Source organism: Sander lucioperca, chromosome 14, assembly GCF_008315115.2.
Source record: "Sander lucioperca isolate FBNREF2018 chromosome 14, SLUC_FBN_1.2, whole genome shotgun sequence".
Taxonomy (NCBI): Eukaryota; Metazoa; Chordata; class Actinopteri; order Perciformes; family Percidae; genus Sander; species Sander lucioperca.
In genome coordinates, this window is record NC_050186.1 from 12341806 (window position 1) to 12365901 (window position 24096).

Consider the following 24096-nt stretch of genomic DNA (forward strand, 5'->3'; position numbering starts at 1 on the left):
GACAGAACGCACCAATTAATCACTTTAAATTATGAAGAAAAAAAAAAATATACAGCAACATGTACAATTATACTTGATAACGAAAGAGAAACACAGACCTTATGATATAATCTCCTGTCAATCAAAGAGTCCAATGTTTACAGTGGTATAAAGAAGATACAATGGAGATATTTAGGAACTTAGTGACTATAAAGTACAAAATGTTTAATCTGTGAAATGGTAGTGTTACAACACACATTTAAAATTCTACGATAAGACATGCATAATTCCAGATTGAGACAAACAGAAGACACAGTGTACAATAATAAAAATTTAAAAAAAAATGCAAATAGTCACAGCAGTTCAAGAAACCAGCTAGATTAGGATTAGTCCAAACAAGTGGTGGTTTTCATTTGTGAAATTTATGTGGACAGACAGACAGACATGAAAACTGACTGGCAAGAGGCGGACTTGCAGCGGAGGTAAACCTTTACAGAAATAAATGCAGCGTCTTACATTTTTACCTTTCCATCTTCCACTGATTACATGCAAACATTCATCCATCGGATACCAGTGTCATTTTATGAGATTAAGAGTTAAGCCTCAGATACAATCACAGTCACAGTATCACACACACACATATACATATATATATATATATATATATATATATATATATATATATATATATATATATATATATATATATAAAGTTCTTTGCATATTACGATACATTTTAAAAAGGAATAGTTTGACATTTTGGGAAACGTGTTTAATTACTTGCTGGCAGAGTCAGATGAGATGATCGATACCCCTCTCGTATCATTTCTTCCACCAAGGAGGTTAGTTTTACAGTGCGGCTTGTCTGTCAGCAGGAATACAGAAAAACCAGTGGCCTGATTTTCATGAAAGTTGTTGTAAAGGTGTAGGGCTGGGTTCAAAATAATCGATTTTCCAATTTAAATCGATCTTTGTTTGAGGGATCAGATATCCTGAAAATGATCTTTTAATATATACCTTTCCACTATGGATGTATACGGGCATCATGTAACACACACAGAGCTGTCAAGCTGGGGTGCGGATTTCATGTCCAGGAAGAAGTTAAGGAGAACGCAACAACGTCACCCAGGAAACAGGTGTTTGTGTCCCGGGACTACTTAAGGAGACTTGTGTTTTAACCCAAACTACAATCTTCTTTTTCTTATCTTAACTAGTTGTTTTGGAGTCTAAACTTGAAAGGGTAACTACCGATTTTTTTCAACCTGGACCCTATTTTCCTAGGTTTTTGTGTCTAAGTGACTGATGGGAACAACAATCTTTGACATTGGTCCAGTATTAAGCGAGATCGCTGCAGTCGGCAGCGGAGAAACAAGCTACAATGTAAGTTAACGGGGCAATTGTCCAGCTTGTATTTTCCTTCACAAAAGTGCTCGTTTTGCCGCTGACAGACTCAGATTAATATTCTAAGTGTCTGACAACATTATGGAAAGGATTTCTAAGGAGGATCTTACTCTTTAACCTTTCTGTTAAAGAGTAAGCAAAATTGCGTTCGCTAAACCCACCAGACTCCATGTAAATACATTTTGGCATCGTGAAATACACTTCATACAAAGTCGAAAGAGAAAAAATAAAACTATGAAAAGCCGTTTTGGGTCGTCTTTCCACTTTTCCAACCATCACAACTCTAGTTTTAGTTCAAATAAACACAGTTTACTGATTTACATGTGAAAATATGTTGGCTCTATACACGCTAAAGTATTGCTTTTTTTTTTAAATGTTTTAAAAGGTCCATCTCTGTAGGGATCCTTTCCATAATGTTGTCAGACACTTAGAATATTAATCTGAGCCTGTCAGCGGCAAAACGAGCACTTTTGTGAAGGTAAATACAAGCTGGACAATTGCCCCATTAACTTACATTGTAGCTTGTTTCTCCGCTGCTGACCGCAATAGGGTCCAGGTTGAAAAAAATGGTAGTTACCCTTTTAAGTTTAGACTTCAAAACAACTAGTAAGAAAAGAAAAAAAATGACTGTGGTTTAGGTTAAAACACCAGTCTCCTTAAGTAGTCCCAGGATATAAACACCTGTTTCCTGGGTGACATTGTTGTGTTTTTTCCCTTAACTTGAAAAAACACGGTAGTTACCCTTTAACTGTCCTTGCCGCAAATCAGTCACCCTTTATCGGCTAAATTTAACCGCCACCCTCATGGTACCCTTTCTCAGCTAAATTCAACTGTAAAGACCAGAAGTTCTGTTGAATTGTCAGAGAGAGAGGGCTTTTTTGATTGTTTACAATGGTATAGTTGTATAGTTGTTCTTCAACATGATCACTCTACTTACTGACTGTAGTTGACAGTTGCACTATATTGTGTTGACGACTGCTGTAGTTTGTCAATGACATGTCATGTAAGTCCTGTTAAGTAAAAAGTACTTTAAACTCACTTTTTCGGGGCAAATTCTTAATGTAATCATTAAACAGGTGCATTATAAAAAGCATTTGAGGGTTGTTCTTTCTTGTACAATTTCTGGCATAAGTTATCTGAGAATCTCTTTTATATCCAGGCTAAACTTGTATTATAACTGCAATTTCCCCAACCTAATTGATACCAAATTAAAAAAGGTGACTTGGGACCATGTGAATCTGAGTCTAAATGATTTGGGAAGTCATTGGCAATACCCAGCCTTATCCTACAAGGTAGCATGGGCCAAGGAAGCACCCATTAAATCTTGGAGCAGATTTCCCAAAATGTCAAATTATTCCTTTAAGTATAAAAGCCTTCCCCTTTGGTTCTACGTGTGGGCTTTAGTAAACATACATCCATACATACAAAACTGCTGATAGACAACAACCACTGTACGGCTACAGAAACATCCTGTTTACTCTCCAGTTAAAATGTCGTTTCCACCACCAGTAGTGCTCAGCTGTCAGAAATAGTTAGCTTTAGTGATCAGTGGTGTAACAGGGTAGAGACACCTCAGAGCTTTAGCCGAATCCGTCGTTCCACTCCATCACTTTATCGTATTCTTGGATCTTCTTTTTGATGTGCGACAGTTTGCTCTTCAGGTACTCGCAGCGCTCCTTCTTCTCGAGGAAAGTCGGGTCCTGGTTGGATGAATGAAAACGAAAAGGTTTGACTTTCAGACAAACTAGTCACCTCAATGATTATTCACGGTTTTATTCAGCTGTTAAGGAGCGGTTACTCATATGACTACTATTATACCTAACAGATAACGCTGGTGATATTCGGGGCCGCACGGAATCTGCGGACGCAGAATTCCGTAAAAGTTTTCCGCAGAGTCCAAAAAAAGAATTACGTTTTTTATTAAACTCAGAATGTTATCACATCTCCACCCCAAGCTGAAAAGCAGTCCGCTAAATTCTGCAGATTTTCATTCTGGATCACCGCTGAAAACTGTAAAAACAGTTGTTCGTCCGATTTTCTATATTTTTCTAATTATCCCATAAAAAGACCCAAACCAACAGTGAATGTATCAACTAACAAGTACTGTGTGTATCAAACCCTGATATATGTTCTTCCTCTGTGACACAAAGCTCTATTGTTGTTAAAAACACGTCGGTGAGCCACACTGCTGCACTTGGTGACGTGTTCCCTCATCAGCATGAACACACTCACACACACACACACACACACACTGTAGTTTATTTTGACTCAATCCCACACAAACACACACCCACACCCACACACACACCCACACCGTCCTGCTGACACACATACTCACTAGAGCACCAAATGTGGATTAATGCACCGCTGAAAATAGTCTAAAAACAAATGCACTATTTCTTCCTGTTTGTTTGATAAAAATTATAGCAACCAGCTGTTTTAGGAAGTTACCGATACTGATGAAACTGTATATTTGTGTTTTTAAAAATGTACGTCCTTAGTAGGAACCAATGGGCTTGGAACTGAGAGCAACAGACAAAGTATCGAGGGACGGACTTACATGTTGTTAGTTTTGGTCTTCTCGTGGGATTTGTTGACAAAAAGAAAAATATAAAAGCTGACTTTTACATTAATCTATTTAGATATTTAGAATCCGTGTCAAAGAGCAACAACAAAAAAAAAAAAAGCCACTGCTACAGACGGTGTATACAAAACATCAACAAGACAATAGGCTCACATTTTTCTTCCTCTGGTAGTCCTGAAGGATTCTGTTAATGCGATCAACCTCCTGCAACGAGAGAGAGAGAGAGAGAGAGAGAGAGAGAGAGAGAGAGAGAGAGAGCGTGTTAAACTCAGCTCGATCCATTAAAGAGTAAAATGCTTCAACAATTATGAAAATCAGGTGCACTGAAAATGAAGTGCTTCTGCATGGAGCAGAGAAGGAATTTGAGGGTGGAGGGGAAGTGCAGCGGGAACAGGAAGTGTAAACAGAGGATGTTACAAGATAGGGAAATGAGGCACGTTTCAACAAAAAAACTAGGTGCAATATTCCAGACACAACCGGTCCCTGACCAAAATGTTTCCTCAGCGCTCACATGAAACCAAACACTGGTCGAAACTGTCCAGCAGGGTTTCTGACACACAGAATCAGATTGAATAGGCGATAACTTTTGTTAATCAATGCAAAGTGCAGTCCAGTGTGCTGTGATGGTGCACTTTAAGTATTTGTGGGTTGGTAAAGGTGTGACTACCAGCAGCACACAATGAGAACTAGGTTGGATTAAAGGTCCTAAAGAAAACTAATTTCTCAATCAGCTTTTTTAACCTTTATTTATTCAGGGAAGGTTCACTGAGAGGCAGGCTCTCTTTTGCAAGAACAGCCTGATCACATTCACAGTTCCACATTCATACCTGGAAGCTGCCCAGTACAACCACAGTCTGATCTGCTGGCCACTGAGCAGCTCCACTGGAGCAGTTGGGGTTAAGGGCCTTGCTCAAGGGCACCTCAGTGGTGGTGATGAGGGAGGGAAAAGCGCTGCTCTTTCACTTTCACCACCCAGATTTTATCCTGCTGGTCTGGGGATTGAACCAACTTCTTACTTTTTAATTTCATCTTGAATTGTTTGCAAAGACAGCGTTTAAAATGGACTACACCTAAACTGCGAGCATCAAAATGTTTTTCCAAACCTGAAAAAGATCCTTTCTGGGCAGTGCAGTTTGTTGGAAACTGTCTGCACAATGTGAAATATGTAAATATACGTAAGGAGTACTGCATATTCAAATACTAAAAGAGGACTTCTGCAATTGTAAAACACACACAAAAAAAAAAAAAAAAAAAAACTATCTCGGCCTCGATTTTGATGAAAATTTAAGTCCTGAGCGTGGGTCAACCTACAAAAATACGGAGCCTGCAATTCCCATAATGCAAGGTGACTATAACTTTTCTTAAACCGTCCCTGCCTGTTGAATAAATCTACTTATAATGATTTAAATTATGTGTAAAATCACTGTTAATGAGCCTTTTAAATAGCATGTATATATCTGAGACAAAAATACTCCAAACTAGATAATCAAAGCCTGACTTCAGAAACAATAAATGCACACAAAGAAAAATTTAGAGAAGCATAGGAGATGTGTGCAACCAATCACCATCTGGCTGGTGGGGTTCTGGGGCAGACTGCGCATTATGGCATCCATCTCATCGAACTTCTTGAGGGTAGCCTGCACCTCCGAGTGGATTTCTTTGTACTCCGAGTACTGGTCATTGAAGACGGCTCGGTACTGGTCCCGCTCCTCGTCTGACCGGATCGTTGGGTACTTGCTGCACGATGGAGGTAGAGAAGAACACTTCAGTAACATTATGAGAGTAAACTAACTCAGGTGTGTTTGCCCGTTCAGTTTAGATCATTTCAGCCGGTGTGAAAGCTGTCAATCAATCAAACTGTGGTGCGGACTGGACCACTCAGTCGAGACCGCTGCAAAAAGAGGATGAACACCCTGGCGTGCTCCTCGGGTCAAGTTGAATAAAGTGCTTTCTGACATCTTAAAGTGCTCATATTATGCTTTTTGGCTTTTCCCCTTTCCTTTATTGTGTTATATATCTTTTCTGTGCATGTTATAGGTTTACAAAGTGAAAAAGCCCAAAGTCCACCCCAAAGGGACTTACCATCTCCAACAGAAAACACTGTTCACAAACTGCTCCAAACAGCTCTATTGTAGTCCAGCCTTTACTTCAGAGACAAACGTGGTCACTTTGGAACACACGTTATAATGCTCGCCTAGCTGCTAGCATGGCACGCCCTCATACTCTGCTTCTGACTGGCTAGTAGTCCTTACCTAGGTACTGTCAGGGCACGCCCTCATACTCTGCTTCTGACTGGCTAGTAGTCCTTAACTAGCTACTGAGCATGTGCGACTCCCAACAAAGATGGAACAGAAGTGAGAGGTCTCACTCTGTAGCTAAAACACAACACACAGGGTGAAAAGAGGAGCTGCAGCAATGTGCAGTATGACAAAAATATGGTGTTTTTTGAAAATTAAACCATGTAAACTGATATAATATGAATTCTGATAGAAGCTCTAAATACAATTATGAACCTGAAAATGAGCATAATATGAGCACTTTAAAGGACAAACGATTTATTGAGAAAACAATTGCTGGATTAATCGTTACAAATCGATACAAATAATTATTAGTTGCAGCCCTACAGTTTATTGTATCTACTGTACTATACAGTATACAGTAAAAAAATTAAAAAAAATTACATTTTTAACAAAAGGCGACAAAGGTCTGTAGCAGTATCACGGCTACTCAACAGAAAAGTCTTGATTTGTATAAAAAAACAGTTGTTAAAGAAAGCAGAATCCATTCTGTCTGACATCACCCACACACTGCACTTAGATTTTCAGACCGTGTCTTCTGGGACCCGCTTCATATACATAGTAGTTAAAACCAACAGATATAAACACTCCTTCATACCATCAGCCATCTCACTGCTAAACTCAAATTGGATAAGGTAATATCAGCTTGACCACCAACCGTGCTTGGCAAACATGGCTTTTTAATTATGTTTTTTTTAACTATTTATTATTATATGTTGTATTTAGATTGATTACTGTTGTCACTGCTGCAAAACCAATTGCCTCTCTGGGTACAAGTAAAGTTCTACTCGTTTTTTTTTTAGCACTTACCTGATGTAGTCAGGCACAATGACAGGTTTTGGAATGTGTCCTGATGGTATGGCTCCCTGCAAAATGTGTGGTGGAACTGCTTTTGGAGCAGCCTGGATGGGAACGACCGAGGAGCCTTGGATCTGTTCAGGAGCTCTGGCTGCAGAAGCCGAAACTGGAGCTATCTGCATGGACACAGCAACAGGAAAACCAAACCATGTCAGATTAATTGTGCTGATTGAGCTACCGAATTACATGAAAAGAGTGTTAACTTTCATGCTTTCATCAACCCCAACGTAGATACGTTTCTGTCTGTATTATGATTTTTAAATTACAGGATGTGCTTACCAATGATTGTGTCGTTCGCAAGTCGGAGGGACGCATCTGTGTATACAAAACATACACAAAGAATAATTAACAAAGTTAACATGCAGCTAATATTGATGATCAACTATTAAAAGAATAGTTTGACGTTTTGGGAAATGTGTTTATTCGCTTTCTTGCAGAGAATTAGATGAGAGAATTGATAATAGGGCTGCCAATAACGATTATTTTCATTGTTGATTCGTCTGTCTAATATAAAGATGATTGGTCTTTAAAATGCCAGAAAATTGTGAAAAATGTCGATCCGTGTTTTCCAAAGCCCAAGACGGCCTCAAATGTCTCGTTTTGTCCACATTGGTATCAATCCTCTCATCTAACTCTCTGCAAGAAAGCAAATGAGCATATTTCCCAAGAGACGAAAAAACAAACAAGAGTTTAATATGGTGCAGGCTACATCCACACTACAAATTTCTTATGTGGCGTTTTGAGACAAAAACAATCTCTGTCCACATGGAGTTTTAGCTCCAGTAGCAGAACTAATCTCCGTCCATATTAACAGGTCTGACAACACATATCACATGACCGTTCACACACACTGGGCATGTGCGTGCCGGTGTAAACAGGAAGTAGATTGTCTGACGTTACTCTGCGGTTTAAAATCATGGGTGTATAAGTTGAAAATACAGAAAATACTTTGGAGAAAGAACAACAACGGTGAAAAGTAAGAGCAGGGATTCATTAGCTTGTACCGACGACGAGGTGGAACTGTTACTGAAAACTTTGAAGCCTACCTAACCGATAACACTGATTGACGTGCGTCGTCGTTTCCAAAGGTCTCCGTTTATGACCATCCAGACTACAAAGCAACCGCGGAGTTTTCAAACCAAAACGGGGGCAGCGGTGTTTGCAAATGTCTCCGTTTTAGGGGCCGGAGTAGTGTGAATGCAAAGCGTTAACGTGGGAAAAAATAATCGCTTTTAAACCAAAATGTAGTAGTGTAAATGTAGCCTCAAAAACTAGCATAGTTGGGGCTGCCGCTAGCTCACCCAGTAAGAGCGTAGGCTGAGTCCTTTGCAGCTGCGTGTCATCCCCCATCTCTCTCCACCTTTCCTGTCTATCCACTGTCACTATCTAATAAAGGGAAAAGCCCCCCAAAAAAATAAAAAATAAAACTAGCATAGTTAAACTATCCTGTGTGTGCACCTTTTTGCCCTGCGGCACACAGACAGGACTCACAGACAGCACCTAGTCATTCCTCCACAGCTGTACGCCTGTGTGCAAATGATGTGGTTTGCATTGCAGTCTGTGTGTGTGTGTCAACATGTCTGTAGCCTGTTTTTTTAGCCATCGGAGTGATAGATAGGGTTAAAGTTTAAGAGGAATCCCTGAGTGATTTTGAAGAATCCCAGGACCCAACCCTTAAAACAAAACAAACAGTCTGCGATCTCACCTCAAGGCCGTGCTTCTCCCGGTATCTGCGAGCAGCTTCGTGTCTCCACAGCTTGAGACTCACCAAGGCTCCGATCAGATACAAAAGCAGAGTGACAAACAGGAAGATAATGGCAGCAGTCTGGCCTGCCTCTGTTCTGCAGAACGCCCCATTGATGCCATTGTTGAAGACCGGGTAGGAGCAGAGCCCTCCGCGGGTTGTGTCTCGGACATAGGCAATGCCTGGTAAACAAAAAAGATAACATGCAATAAAGAGACAGTCTAAAAAAAGTGGTATCCATCAATACAGTACGACAGTCGATTTTGTGTTTTGACCATTTGTGATCGAAACCCCGTCTCGTTTACCATGCTTTGCGGGCGTGACTTTTTTATCATGTCCTCACCATTCATATCTATACAAAAACTAGGGCTGCACGATATGAGGAAAATATGCGATAACGTTGTTTGAATTAGTTGCGATAAATAAACAGATATTAAAGTGTACTCCGTTCTGAATTTCTGCTGTTTTCAGGATTCTGCTAAAATGCAAAACAAATTGCTTGTTGAATATAAACTATAATACTAAAACTAAATATACTTAAACTAATTGAACATTGAATTGAACCTAAAAAGGCACCACTAAAAAAAAAAAGAACGACAGTTAGACTTTAAATTGCAGCTTGCTACTGATATTTTCTTTCAACTAACAAAACAAAATCTCTGAGTGTCTTTCGCAATGTGTCGAAACCTCTCTTTTTTTTTATTGCGCCAGGTGATATTGTAATGGCAATAAAAAAACGATATATTGTGCAGCCCAAACAATGTGTTTATGATTAAATTGCTAACAAGAAGACATTTTTTAGAAGAGCACAGACTCTTTATAGATCCAGCTTCTTGATGTTGCTCTCAAAGTGCACCAGATTGATGCATTTAACTTTAAAATGCACACCATTTTCTTTCAGGGGAGCAGAGGGTCAGAGGTCCACCCACCATAGTCTCACAAAAACCTGTAGAAAACACTGAAATGTGTTGGATGTGCAGCTGCGTTACCTACCTGCTCCCATGTACAGCACTGCCAGCGCCAGGTTTATGGTGAACTCAGTCAGAGGCCACCAGGAGGAGTCCAGCAGGATGGTGCGGTAGTACATGGTCATCCCCAGCACTAACATTATCACAGTCACCAACCAGGCCAGCCCCGCCACCACCAACACAAACGGGGTCTTGGGGCCTGAGTAGTAGGACCCCCCTGTCACATCACCGTAACCTCCGTACCCACCTCCGCCGTACCCTCCTCCAGGAGACGAGTATCCAAACATGTTGAACCACTCGTTATCTTTGTGGATGTAAGCACAGACGCAGGCGAACACAGCCGCTCCCAGCAGGAGCTCCACACATCCCAGAATCCTCAGCAGTCCAGCCCAGGACTTCATGTAGTCGTAGCGCATATGATACTCCTCCACCCGCTCGCTGTAGGTCAGAGCTGTGCGGTAGGTTTGCCCCGACACAGACTCATGGGCGTCCAGAAGCTCCTTGTGCGAGTTGTGGCTGCCGCCTGAGCCGCCATACGGATCCCGGTAGGATCCAGGAACGGAGGGGGAATGTGGAGGAGAGCAGCGAACCCCCTCGCTGGTGGCGCTGTTGTTGTTGTTAGACGAGGAGCCAGGCATAGACCACGCCTTTTTACTGCTACGGTTGCTTCCTCTGAATAAGTTCTTCCAGGAATCGGGGATGAAGCGGTGGACCGGCTTGATGTCGAGGGCGGGGTCGTGGTCCGGGTCTGGGTTGTCTTCGCTGCCGCTGGGATACAACTCGGGCCCCACGGGAGGCTGGTCCGGCAGAGGCGGAGGAGGGAGCGGGTCGGCGCTCTGGGCGAGGTGAGGCGCTCTCTGCTCCCTCAGCGGCAGCAGATCGTTGGAGTCGGCTCGCGGTAAGGAGCCCAGCGGTACCTGGTCATAGTACGGCGACTGACGGACACGCTCAGTGCGTCCGTAAAAGCCTCCTCCATTGGACATTAGGATGGTGATGGTCCCTGACACACACACACACACACACACACACACACACACACACACACACACACACACACACACACGTTTAAATGTGTTTACATTTGAGCTGCAAGTAAAACTATTTTTAAAGACAATTTGTTGCTCGACAGGAAACGATTTGTCAACTATTTTGATAAGTGACTTATTAGCAGAAAGGCCAAATATTTGCGTTTTCCAGCTTATCAAAATATGAGGATTTGTCGCTTTTCTCAGTTTCATTAAATGGGGTTTGGACAAAAACAGGAATTTAAAAGATATCATTAGAGATATTTTTTACTGTGTAATAGACCAAATGAATAACCAGGACACATTTTTAAAGTCCCACTTTTCAAGGTGACATCCTTGAATGTCTCTTCCCCCCCCACCCCCCCCCCCACCCCCCCAAAAAAAAACAAAAAACCCTCAAACTCTCAATTTAGTATCATGTAAGAAATAGAAAAGCATCAAATCCCCACAAATGACAAGCAGGAACTTGCTTGAAAAAATGACTATTATTGACACAAATATCAAAATTGTTGCCAGTTATTTTTCCATCAATGAATGAATTAATCGTTTAAGCTCTCAACATATTATCATCAAAAACAGAACTCAGTAGGCAAAGAAAGAGGAAACATAAAAAGGAAGAAACCAGAAGATAACAAGTCCCCAGACTGATAAGAAATTCAAGAATACAATTCATGCAAAGTCTGTTTACTCCCCGTTCCGAACAGATACAGCTGACCCCCAGTACCTGAGCTCACCAGAGAAAAAGCCCTCATGAGTGAAGATGTTATCCCAGCATCCTCCATGCAAGCTGAGTCAAGAATGCATTTTTGTGCTGCAACCAAATTAGGAAGCACAGAATCCCCTGTGGTTGTTGTAAAAAAAAAATGCTCATGTGTTGCTTTCCAGTAAATGCTCAACTTACCAACAGTTGTTGCAGTCAGACAGCACAAAAATACATTCTTGACGACCAATCAGCCCTTAAAAGCCCATTTCCTTAAATGATCCCGAGAAGTAAAAAATATAATGAACTGTGCTTGTATACCTCTTTCACACGCAGTCACTCAACACGACTTACATTGGCCTGCAGTTCAGAATGCAAACCTGGTGTGAACGTACAGAGTGCTGAGGAATCGCCTGTAAAGACACAAAGATATAAAAAGGTCTGAGATGTGAAGATGGGGGGGGACATTATTAGACCTGCAGCCCAAAGAGCAGGGGCATGTTCATTCTCAAAAAACGGTGTGCACGTTTTGCTACGGTTTACTGGTTGAACGACATGTTTCCTTGGAACTGTGTGCAACGGCTTTGAGATATGTTTTCTCTCGTTTGGTGGGTGCGCCACAGGTGATACCAGATCAGCAGAGACGGGTCTCGTGGTAATAAAAAGGCAGAGCGCTCAACATGCCCACGTTTCAATATAAAAACTGGTGTTGCTATGTTCTGTTGGGGCTGAATGTGGTCATGGTGCATTAACGCCCTGTTAACTTCAAATGGGGATGACGTATCAAAGTCTGATAGTGAAACAAGTCATTCCACGGGGGTTGTACAGCTAAAAAAAAAAAAATGCATCCACTGATTGAAAGACATCTCTTTGGCCATGTAAGTCTATGGGAAAAAATATTTTTGGGCCCCATGGCATCACGTGATAGACACAGAAGTTGTATTTCCATTGTTCAGCCGCTATGTTAAAAGGAACACACCGACTTATTGGGACTTTGTCTTATTCACCGTATCCCCCAGAGTTAGATAAGTCCATACATACCCTTCTCATCTCCGTGCGTGTCGTAACTCTGTCTGACGCCCCCACCGTACCTAGTTAGCACGACGTGAGGTAACCGCTCCTAGCTAGCTAGCACAGATCCTGGAGGTAACCGGCTCCATCTAGCCTACTGCTCCCAATAAGTGACAAAATAACGCCAACATGTTCCTATTTACATGTTGTGATTTGTATAGTCACAGCGTGTACAAATAACAAGGTCACATGAGACACAGCCGTCTTCTAACCGTATACATACTGGGAACTATATTCTCAGAAGGCGAAGCACTGCTACTTCTGCTACTTGAGCGGAGTGATTAGCTAACCTCCAAGTGATGCATCACTTGGAGGTTAGCTGCTGGCCTGTGAGGTCACTGGACAGATGCGGGAAGGGAAGTTTAACAAAGTTCATTTACACACACTTCCAGCATTATTGTGATATAAAGTTGGTTAAATATCGGCAGAGTATCTCCTTTAAGTAACACCTTTTTATTGCAGTACTTTAACTTGTAGTGTAGCATTTCTACAGTGTGGTATTAGTACTTTAACTTCAGTACAGGACCTGAATACTAGGATAACGGCTCACGTTGAGGATGACTGTTTGTGTACTAACATTATTATCAGATTGAGTCAGACAGACGACTACTCCTGTTATGAGGAAACGGTTTTATAATAAAATAGGAGTTTATAAACATGTCAGCTCTGATACAATAACATGACACTTATATATAGACGATAGGTAGCCTATACGTGCAGTTTAGTGTCCCAAATTATTTCCCAACAACTGTTCCAAATGATGACAGGTTAGTTTATTTTCCAAAAAACTGAGGGTTAGGGTGAGCAGGTTCATAATTAATTAAGGACATTGTATGGGGAATTTGGGACACTAAACTGCACGTATACCTAGACGATATGTATAATATTCAGTCCAACGTATTACATATAACGTTAACACTGTGTGTGCAGTCATGGAGGCCTCATAACGTTACAACAAACCTGCAGCTGGCACACAGCCAGAGGGCTCGGTCGGGGGAACGAGTCAATGTAACACTTTGACTCTCAACATGTGATTGTTAAGTCATATCCTGTTTAAAGTTGTTTTATAAATGCAATAAAGAATGTAGCTTTCAAAATTGTTGCTCTTAGTTGAGGGTTTTCTACAAGTTTCGTTGCAACATCGGTAGACTTCGCTCGATGTGCCCGTTAAGCTTTAAACGTAACGTTACGTTTACTGACTTTATGACATTAAAAGTTCACGTTTCAAACTACAAAGGACTCCTAATCGATATTTAACCTAACACACGGATTAATACGTTTGACTATGGTATGTAAATACAGTCTAAATATATGTAGTCTGCCTAACTTACCTTGTTCGCTTCCTTTCCTTCTCCTCCTTTTCCTTTTTTCTCTCTCTCTCCCATTTCAGTAACGTTGAACCTACAGGTTTCCCTCGCGACTCCGACCTGCCCATCCCCGTGACGTCACTCAGACTGTGGGGGCGGGGCTTAATTTACCTGAGGATGACGATTGCACATTTGTTTTGTGAATGTTTTTATGTCCGATTGTTCTGGATTGATGTGGAGGATGTATTTCATGTATTGTGAAATTACAAAGTAGAGACATTATTTTTTTACTATGAAGGAAATGATTTGGATAAATGCCATGTTTTCATTTTGAATCTTTTAATTTGATTTGGAAAATTGTATATCCATAAATGGTCTAAAAGAAAACCGAATATTCACCAATTTAAAAATGACATGAAATTATATTTTGAAACTTTAAAAGGACAAATAAGAAAGCCATCCGGACTCTGAACATTTGCAATGCCTTACAACCTATTTAATGTAAATTTCATGCGCCCCTTTTTGCATGTATGTATGTATGTATGTATGTATGTATGTATTTAATGTTTTCAATGTGTTTGTGTATCTGTACTTGAATAATAAAGTTTTTTTGAAGACAAAAACATAAAAATGTTTTACCTGAGGCAGCCATAAACTGAGTACATTCACTCAAATACTGTTGTGAGGTACTTGTACTCAGAGTATTTCAACTTGCTACTTTCTACTTCCACTACATTTCAAAAGGAAATACTCTACTTTTTTACTGCACTAAATGTACTTAATATGGAAACCCATTTCCGCCAATATGACGAAAAAAATAACTAAGTCATTATAATGAGAAACTTTCTCAAAATAATGACTTAATTTCTCAAAATAATGAGATGATTTCTCCAAATATAGCCTACTAAGGCACTATTTTAAGATATTAACTTATTATTTTGAGAAACTTTCTTAATATTTCGAGATACTATCTCATTATAATGACGGAAATGGGCTTTTTCCAGATTCAGATCAATAAAACATAATATAATCAACAAATACATGATCATAATTATTATGGCTAAAGATAAGACTTTGTCAGAGGTTGAAGAATATTGAACTTGTGTACAAATACTCTGTGTTACAAGTCCTCAAAATTGTACTTGTACTCGTTGGCTAAAAGTAAAAGTATTAGCAGCATCAAAATATACTTAAAGTACTAAAAGTAAAAGTACTCATTCTGCAGAATGGTCCCTTTTAGAATAATATATATTATATTATAATTATTGATGCATTAACTTTGTAATCACTTGAATGCTGCTGCTGTAAAGATGCTTGGTAGTTTATGAATTCACCCTTGTAGATCAATAAAGTTAACTTAACTTATAATAATATATCATAAATTACGTGTTGATTATATCTGCAAAGTAATTTAAAGGTATGGGTCGGGTGTTAGAAGTGTGTTTGTATGAGCTACTTCTCCGTAGTCAGTGTGTTAGCTACAGCAGATGGCAGTCGGCATGACAACAGTTTGGATACTTTCGTACTTTTATTTAGGTAAGATTTTGAATGCAGGACTTTAAATTGTAACTGAGTATTTTTACACTGTGGTATAAGTACTTTTACTGAAGTAAAGGATCTGAATACTTCGTTATTTATTTATTTATTACGTTGTGTCACCTCCAACTGTGCAATATGTCATTTCTATTCATCTGCACCTTACTCATCTGTATATCTGTGTTTATATACTGTCTGTTTATATAAGGGTGTTTGTCTAAATATGTTATATACTTATAATTTCTTATACTTTATGTATATTTTTTCTCCTATGTCTACTTAATGTGCATTTGTGTTATTCTAATGTGTGTAATTTTTCTTCTTTTGAGCTGCTGTAGCACAGGAATTTCCCCAGTGTGGGATTAATAAAGTCTATTTTATCTTATCTTCCACAACTGATTATCAGTAGTATTTCTGCTGAACTCTAGATGGCGCTCTGTAGTTACAGTATAACATGCTGAGATGTGATGGACGGGGGAAGGACAAAGGTGAGTGCTCTGTTCAACAGAGAGAGAGTTTCTACACGTGTGTGTGTCTGTTACAGTATTTTACAATTGTCTTTACAAAGATTGGATCCTTATTGAGCTACTCTCCCACATTTGATTTGAATTATTAATTAGCACACATTCATACAAAACAATATACCAAAGTATGGTGGTAGACTGGTAGCTGGAGAGGTGCCAGTTCACCTCCTGGGCACTGCCAAGGTGCTCTTGAGCAAGGTACTGAACCCCCAACTGCAGCCCCCTCACTCTGACATTTCTCCATTAGTGCATGTATAGGTACCGAGCATGTGTGTGTAATTCAGGCCTGTGTGTAATGTTTATAATAACAACACCAGAGTGAAAACACTGTACTTTTCCTTGCGGGATTAATAAAGTATACATTATTATTATTATTATTATTAAAACATGAAAAGACGGGATGTGTGCTGGAGAGGTCAGAAACCTGTGGGGGGGTTCGATGTAAAACCTCACCTGGTCACTAAAACTCAATTTATGATTGAAAATGAACACACAATAGCCTCAAACTAAAATCTGGTGAAAATAATGTCCCTCTGTATACAGGTAGGGAGGATGAGCTGCCTAAGAGGCATCACATCTTTTTTTTAAAAGTTGATTATTGTGACACAGCTCATTACTGCAGTTCTGAGGGACTCTCAGACTCAGGAGCTACCTTTACTTTTTCTCTAAACTCGGCCGGTTAGGAGCTACTTTTAGTGTTGGGATGTTTTGTGAGTATGTCCCGAGGGGCCCCGGGGGCCTCTATAGCTCAGTGACAAAAGGAGACATTGCGGGGTCCTTTGTGCACATGTCAAAGTTTCACTCCCACGGCCGTCTTGGTTTTTGTGTTACTGGCACCGTCTTCGATGGGCGCTTTGCTCAATTGACAAAACTAGAAGTATCTTCTTCTATTATCAATCCATTGTAAAATACCAAACTTTAAACGTATTTTTTATCCTTTTTGGGCACTTCTCTCAGTCAGAATCTTCCTAATTACCTCAAATACCAATGTCAAAGTTCAACACAACTGGCTGCATTCTCACCAAACTCTTCTTTCTTTCTTTGTCTTCGTTCACACCGTCATGGAGCAGCTTCCAGGCCGAGACAACAGAGCTTCAGCTGCTCAGCTTTCTTTAAAAAAGTATTTCTTACACTGATTTACTGTTATGAAACAATTCATATAAATGCCCAGGGTGTAGCTATAGGTCATTCATTACTTCATAGCTTCATCAGATTTAATGAACATAGTAAAAGTATTCATTCATTATTCATTAAAGGTCCCATATCATGCTCAATTTCTTGTTCATACTTGTATTTTGTGTTTCTACTATAACATGTTTACATGCTTTTTTTTGAGTATACCATATACCTGTATTCACTCTCTGTCTGAAATGCTCCGTTTTAGCGCTTGTCTCTTTAAGACTAGCCTCGTGAAACCGTCCTGATCTCACGAGCTCCAGTTTTCCACTCGCAGATCAGTCTGGCATCTTGAGACAGAGAAAATTTGGAGCCGTTCGCCAAATGACCGACCAATCAGCGTTGGTTTTGAGGCAGGTTTAGGTGTGACGCAATGAGAAGCGACTGTTCAGTCTAAATAACATGGCGGCTTCCACGGATGAGATGAGCGTAGCTATTGCGCAAGTTTTATCCGAATTAGAAAGTATTCCTTCATTGAAAGAGCAAAAAAACGGCACTAGAGGCTTTTCTCAGAGGAAAAGATGTTTTGCTCTTCTCCCGACTGGTTTCGGCAACAGTTTGATATATCGTTGATCTGATTGGTTGATTTGGCCCGTCTATCACCAACATAGGTGGTGATAGACAGATGGTTGATCCAATCAGCTAACCAGTATTTTTGCCCCTTTCCAAAAGTTCTCCAACGGAAAGTTCCCAGATGGATATGCCGAGCAAATGCGAAGCGATCCATCTGGCGGAGTCAGGTTACTTTAAGACCCCATCCCGCCAAAATCTGGCTGCAGATGTCGCAGTTGAAAACAAGGAAGAAAGAATACCAGGCAGTGAATCTAACACCTCTCCCCTCAGCCTCTCCAGCAGTCTCAGGGATTTCAGCCCAGTCTATTGTGCTAGATCCAAAACGACGTGAAAGAATAACAAGAACTAGAGACCATTTTGCAATAGGATCGCACCAGCCACAAAGAATGGAGCCAGGGGCGTAAAGTGGGGGAGCAACGGAACAACCATCCCTACTTTCTACCCTCTACTTCATCACCCAGGATCGGACCACACGCATCTCTGATGTTGGCCTTCATTTTGAACACACACACACACACACACAGACACACACGGACACACACAGACACACACGGACACACACAGACACACACGGACACACACAGACACACACGGACACACACGGACACAAACAGAGACACACGCAGACAGACACACACACACACACAAACACAGAGACAGACACACACACACGGACACACACAAACAGAGACACACGCAGACAGACACACACACACACACACAAACAGAGACACACGCAGACACACACACACAAACAGAGACACACACAGACACACACACACACACACACACACAAACAGAGACACACGCAGACAGACACACACACACACACACACAAAGACACACACAGACAGACACACACACACAAACACAGAGACAGACACACACACACACACACACACACACACACACACACACACACACACACACAAACAGAGACACACACAGACACACAAACAGAGACACACACAGACAGACACACACACACACACACACACACACACACAAAAAGGAAGACGACATGAAAGAGAGATGGACATAAAGACATAAAGAGACGACAAGGAAGACGAGAAGATAAAAAAAGAACAAAGAAGTCAAACACATCAGTAGTCTGACTGATGACATGTTCGCACATTTAATCTGGAAAAAAATACGTTTTCACACATTATCAGAACAACAGACGTGATCTCATATGAACCGGCAATGATTTCGCCACAAACTGAGCAAATACAAACAAAGAAACTGCACGCGTACATATATATATATATTTATATATTACACATCTGGTTGACAGATCACAGCCGACATAAGGAATGACTAACGCATTGAAAATACAGCAACTCCATAAAATCCACTACATTTACAATGGCTCTGTAGAGAGTTAATCACAGCATTGTCAGCCCCTTCAACTCTTCTCAGAAGTACTTTGTGAGTGTATACTGACATACATAAATATACTCAATTATGAAATGACGGCAAAGTCCGAGCTGCGACATGAAACACTTCTCACACAAGGATCAGGATGGAGGGAATTATAGCAAGTTCATTTGTTGATCACAACACACAAATACAGCATCAATATACATGAATATATTGCATAAAGTTAGGGTTTTTTGTCAAGTATTACTACAGTTGTGTTTCTACCGAGAAATGGCTTTTTAGGTAGTATCATCACCCGCTTCAGTAAAAGCAAGATCAACTTTCAACGCTCAAAGATGTTCGATATAACTCAAATAAGGAATGTTTCAAGACAGGGTTACACATATCGTAAAGGGGTTTCAAACGTGCTTCTGACACGTTATTAGACAGGACAAAATATATCTGATGTAGAGCAGTCAGTGAGCGCCCGGTCTACCCTCTTTGCTGTATCAACTCACTTTTTCCACTACATGAACTCAACATGTAGCCACTGTCGCAGGTTCTGCTTTTATTTCCACTGTTCTCCACCCTGGAACTAATTCAGGTAACAATAGTTGTTGTTAGCTGAAGGTCTTTGCAGAATCCTCAAAGACTCTTCAAAAAAACATCTGGACGAAAAAAGGTTTCATCTGTTAATCAATACACTCGTTTCTTTTAAGTTGTGACTATATTTTCTAATCCAGGTTACTGGAAACAAACATCAACATACCGCTATAACTTAATAATAACATCAAAAGTTTCAGTTCACATTATTACCCTGATGTGATTACCGGTAACAACTTTGTACGACCGGGCTATATGTTCCTTATAGCTGTACGAAATGATTGGTGCAACCTTACGGAAGTAAAAATGTGCGTCGTGATCTAAGCTAGGCTACTACTAGTCTCGCATTACCGGACCTTCCTCCGCAACGCTGCGGAGAAGGGTCTGGTTAGTCCATACAGCATTCCTGGATGGGAGAAAAACGTGCTCTGGTTTATTGGCATTTCTTTAAACCAATCACAATCGTCTCGGGCGGCGCTAAACGACGGACGGAGCAACGGTGCCTCTGCAAGCCTCGGGAAAGAAGTTGTTTTGGTGGAACATGTGTACGTTCAAAAGTTGTTTTAGTCGTGCAACAGAAAACTCAGCTTGGACAGATAGTCTAGCTAGCTGTCTGGATTTACCCTGCAGAGATCTGAGGAGCAGTTAACCATAGTCCTCACAAATCCACCGGAGGTTAGAACGCCAACACAAAGAAAGAGGAAGGGGACGGACATCCGGCCGAAGTGAGGACATCCGACTAGGCTACTACTTGAGTTTTGGTGAGGATGGCTGAGTGTGAGCAACCACATATGGATACAAACCGATCGACACCCCCTGGGTTAAAAGCTAGCGTGTGGAAGCATTTTGGCTTCTATGAAGTTTAAGGGACCCTGGATGAGAGACCCACTGTATGCAAGTTGTGCAACTATTGTTATTGTTGTTTGTTGCAACTATTTGGTAACACAACAAACATGAGGGACCATATTTCATGTTCCTTGTATTAACAAAAGATAATGGAAGTACATGTATTTGTTTATTTTAAGTATGGATCATTACAAATGTATGTTTTAAAAGTAGCAAGTAGTCACACAGTGAGAAATAATCAATCGCAAAACATGTATAGAAATACATTTCTTTGATGCAACAAGATGCATAGATAATCGTTTTATAATCTCATTTTAGCCCATTGAATCAAATCGTAAAGGGGTCTAGAGGGTCCCACCCCTAGTTTCCGGTACGGATCGGGTAGTGAAGCAACTGAAACAAACTAAATATCTTTTCATCCAGATGGTACGATGAGTTTTGTAGGATTCTGTAAATATACTGAACAAAATTATAAAACGCAACACTTTTGTTTTTGCCCCCCATTTTCATGAGCTGAACTCAAAGATCTAAGACTTTTTCTATGTACACAAAAGGCCTATTTCTCTCAAATATTGTTCACAAATCTGTCTAAATCTGTGTTAGTGAGCACTTCTCCTTTGCCGAGATAATACATCCAACTCACAGGGGTGGCATATCAAGATGCTGATTAGACAGCATGATTATTGCACAGGTGTGCCTTAGGCTGGCCACAGTAAAAAGCCACTCTAAAATGTGCATTGGGGGGGTCCAGGAGGGGTCCGAAAACCAGTCAGTATCTGGTGTTAGGGTTAGGGTTCATCCGTGAAGAGAACACCTCTCCAAAGTGCCAGACACCATCGAATGTGAGCATTTGCCCACTCAAGATGGTTACGACGACGAACTGCAGTCAGGTCGAGAGAGAGAGAGAGAGAGAGAGAGAGAGAGAGAGAGAGAGAGAGAGAGAGAGAGAGAGAGAGAGAAAGAAAGAAAGAAAGAAAGAAAGAAAGAAAGAAAGAAAGAAAGAAAGAGAGAGAGAGAGAGAGAGAGAGAGAGAGAGAGAGAGAGATGGTTGAACCCTAACCCTAACACCTAAAACTCGGCAAAGGAGAAGTGCACACTAACACAGATTTAGACAGATTTGTGAAAAATATTTGAGAGAAATAGGCCTTTTGTGTACATAGAAAAAGTCTTAGATCTTTGAGTTCCGCTCATGAAAAATGGGGGCAAAAACAAAAGTGCTGCGTTTATAATTTTGTTCAGTGTACCTCCATAACAGTGATATGTGTTCGCTCAGTTCTGTGACTAAAATATAGAAGCACAAACTGGGCCGTTTATTACGACCAAACAGCACCTAAAAATGTTGTCTCTTCAATGACGTGTACCCAAACTAACCCGGCTTTTAAAAATACAGTGGAAACAAAAGACAGAACCTAACACCAATGCTTTACAGCTCCTTAAAAAGGTCCAGTTTACGGGGCATTAAGTTCCCATAGTTGATAAAAAACACCATTTAAATAACCAATTAAAGCTAAAAGCTGACATGAAGATGTGCGACATAACCGGCTTTGAGGATAAGCATCAAAGTACCAGTTATTAAAAACCTTCTGACTAATATGTTCGTCACATATAACTCTACAAGTTAACGTAAATCACAGAAAGAGATCTGTGATGTTGATGTAATTCTACAGTAAATATTCTACAGTAAAGACTACAGCACAATTACGTCTGATCCTCTAAATACCGTTACATTCCTAAAGACTAGCGTTAGATTAAATGCGATATGATTCCTGCATTGATTTTTGATCCATCAATCAGCTTGTGTTCTACTAAATCAAAAATACTGCAATTCTATTGATCGGTTGATTTAAATGCAGGTCGTTTTAATCTCTGATTTCTCACGTATAATCTCCACTCAAGCTTGTGATCATAGGCAGGAGAAGCCGATGAAATACTGTGATCTATAAAGTGCATAAAAGTGGATACCAGCATAGTAACACAATGATAACAATGATGATAAAAGCTGCTTTGACAAAGTGTATAAATATGGCTCCCTTTCTGGCCATCTTCCTCACGTGTGACAATTAGTGTTGGTAACAAATAACAGCATCAAGAAGAAAATACTTAAAGGGTGATTCAAATGCCTTTTTTGGTCGTACATTGTTCTTCACAAGTTAAACATCTTTAAAACTCAGAAGTACATTATAAAATCCGACAACTTACAATATGCTGAATAAAAGTGGAGCATTAGGATCAAAGTGCCATATTGTTGTCTCAGAGTGGAGTACAGAATCGGCTGGACACACACGTAAAGTGCATCCAGCGCCGTATTAAAATCATCCAAAAAGAGGGTTTGCATTGCTTGTGTAGAGACGTTTGTATTGGACGTACAGTACAGCTGAGGTCCGGCAAAAGAGACTTTCAGTACGGGATTTGGTTCTGGTAATACTGCAGCATGTCGTACGTTTTGCTCCTGTTGAAAACAAGTTCATGAAAAATATATATTAGTAACAACCCCATCTCTAGGTTATAACAATTCTTCTCATGTTGGTGTTTGCATGATGCTAAAGGGATAGTTTTGATCTTCTAAAGTGTGTTTGTATGAGCTACTTCTCCATAGTCAGTGTGTTACGGTAGATGGCGGTCGGCAAGACAACAGTTTGGAGAAGCAGACAGGAGTACCGACACAGAAGCTAAGCAACGTCCTGCTGTGGAGGGGGGGGGGGGGGCAGCAGCTAAACACATTTTTGACACCATAAAACATTGATATCAGTTTAAGTAGATGCTATATTTAGAGTATTTTCAGCGCTTTACCTTGCTGTCAGACAGCCCTTTACGACGGGTTATCTCTGCTCTTCAAAGCCACCAGACTCCTTTGACAAAAACAGTGATTTTACCTCGCAGAACACAGGAGTTGCTGCTCTACTGCTGCCTCCATCGATTAGTTAGTTTGTGTCATTGTGTGACTTGGGTGAATCCGAATTAACCCTTTAACACCAAAGTCACATAATAACACAAAAACTAACAGGCAGCAGTAGAGCAGCAACTCCCATGTTCTGCGAGGTAAAATCACTGTTTTTGTCAAAGTAGTCTGGTGGATTTGAAGAGAGCAGAGATAACGGCCTCAGTTCCCCGTCGTAAAGGGCTATCTGACAGCAAGGTAAAGCGCTGAAAATACTCTAAATATAGCGTCCACTTAAACTGATAGAGGTGTTTTCAGGTGTCTAAAATGTGTTTAGCTGCTGCCTCCGTCCACAGCAGGACATTGCTTATCTTCCGTGTCGGTACTCCTGCCTGCTTCTCCAAACTGGGGGCGTGCCGACCGCCATCTTTAAACTATATAAACTATCCCTTTAATGTCACTTGAGATTAGTAAAAAAGCTGCAGAGAGGTGGGGTTTTTCTTACCTGCTGCTGAGGAAACAGCTTTGGATGACTTTGATGATGAAGGCTGCTGCTTCTTTCTCGCTCATTTGAGGATTAAACCGTCCTCTGATTAAACAAAAAAAGATACCCATTAATGTTTAAAGTTGAATTCATTGATTCACTTCCAACCAGGGACCTTTGCTG

General features: G+C 40.5%; 2 protein-coding genes and 1 long non-coding RNA gene across 7 annotated transcripts in view; all 3 read right to left on the reverse strand.

Moving 5' to 3' along the window:
• Positions 1 to 2832: 2832 nt before the first annotated feature.
• On the reverse strand, positions 2833 to 14125 carry marveld2a (MARVEL domain containing 2a). Of its 4 annotated transcripts, none has more exons than XM_031301221.2 (9): positions 13959 to 14125; positions 11758 to 11969; positions 9857 to 10831; positions 8825 to 9045; positions 7399 to 7434; positions 7072 to 7235; positions 5530 to 5701; positions 4118 to 4168; positions 2833 to 3080 (listed from the first exon to the last, which is right to left on the reverse strand). In XM_031301221.2, the coding sequence occupies exons 3-9, from the start codon at positions 10812 to 10814 to the stop codon at positions 2961 to 2963; spliced, it is 1722 nt and encodes a 573-aa protein (XP_031157081.1). In that variant the 5' UTR covers positions 10815 to 10831; positions 11758 to 11969; positions 13959 to 14125; the 3' UTR covers positions 2833 to 2960. The 4 variants fall into 4 exon arrangements, with proteins under 4 accessions (XP_031157081.1, XP_031157083.1, XP_031157080.1 ...); XM_031301223.2 differs by having other exon boundaries at positions 11581 to 11969; XM_031301220.2 differs by having other exon boundaries at positions 11878 to 11969; positions 13959 to 14124.
• Positions 14126 to 18853: 4728 nt separating this feature from the next.
• On the reverse strand, positions 18854 to 20155 carry LOC118493126. Its single transcript, XR_004895093.1, has 2 exons — positions 20105 to 20155; positions 18854 to 20061 (listed from the first exon to the last, which is right to left on the reverse strand). It is a non-coding gene; the product is annotated as an uncharacterized LOC118493126 (long non-coding RNA).
• Positions 20156 to 22651: 2496 nt separating this feature from the next.
• Positions 22652 to 24096, reverse strand: part of pi4kaa (phosphatidylinositol 4-kinase, catalytic, alpha a) — a 51569-nt gene continuing 50124 nt past the window's right edge. For both annotated transcript variants that reach the window (XM_031301219.2, XM_035991812.1), the window contains exons 53-54: positions 23935 to 24018; positions 22652 to 23000 (exon numbers count right to left, since the gene is read on the reverse strand). In XM_031301219.2, coding sequence (XP_031157079.1) covers positions 22949 to 23000; positions 23935 to 24018 — 136 coding nt within the window. In that variant the 3' untranslated portion in view covers positions 22652 to 22948. The remainder of the gene's footprint in view (positions 23001 to 23934; positions 24019 to 24096) is intronic.

Coding starts and splice junctions, on each gene's coding strand:
- marveld2a (XM_031301223.2), bottom strand. CDS start 11,638: ATGGAGGATGCTGGGATAACATCTTCACTCATGAGGGCTTTTTCTCTG. Junction 5,702..7,071: donor ATTGTGCCTGACTACATCAG/GTAAGTGCTAAA, acceptor TCCATCGTGCAG/CAAGTACCCAACGATCCGGT. Junction 4,169..5,529: donor AGAACCCCACCAGCCAGATG/GTGATTGGTTGC, acceptor CTCTCGTTGCAG/GAGGTTGATCGCATTAACAG.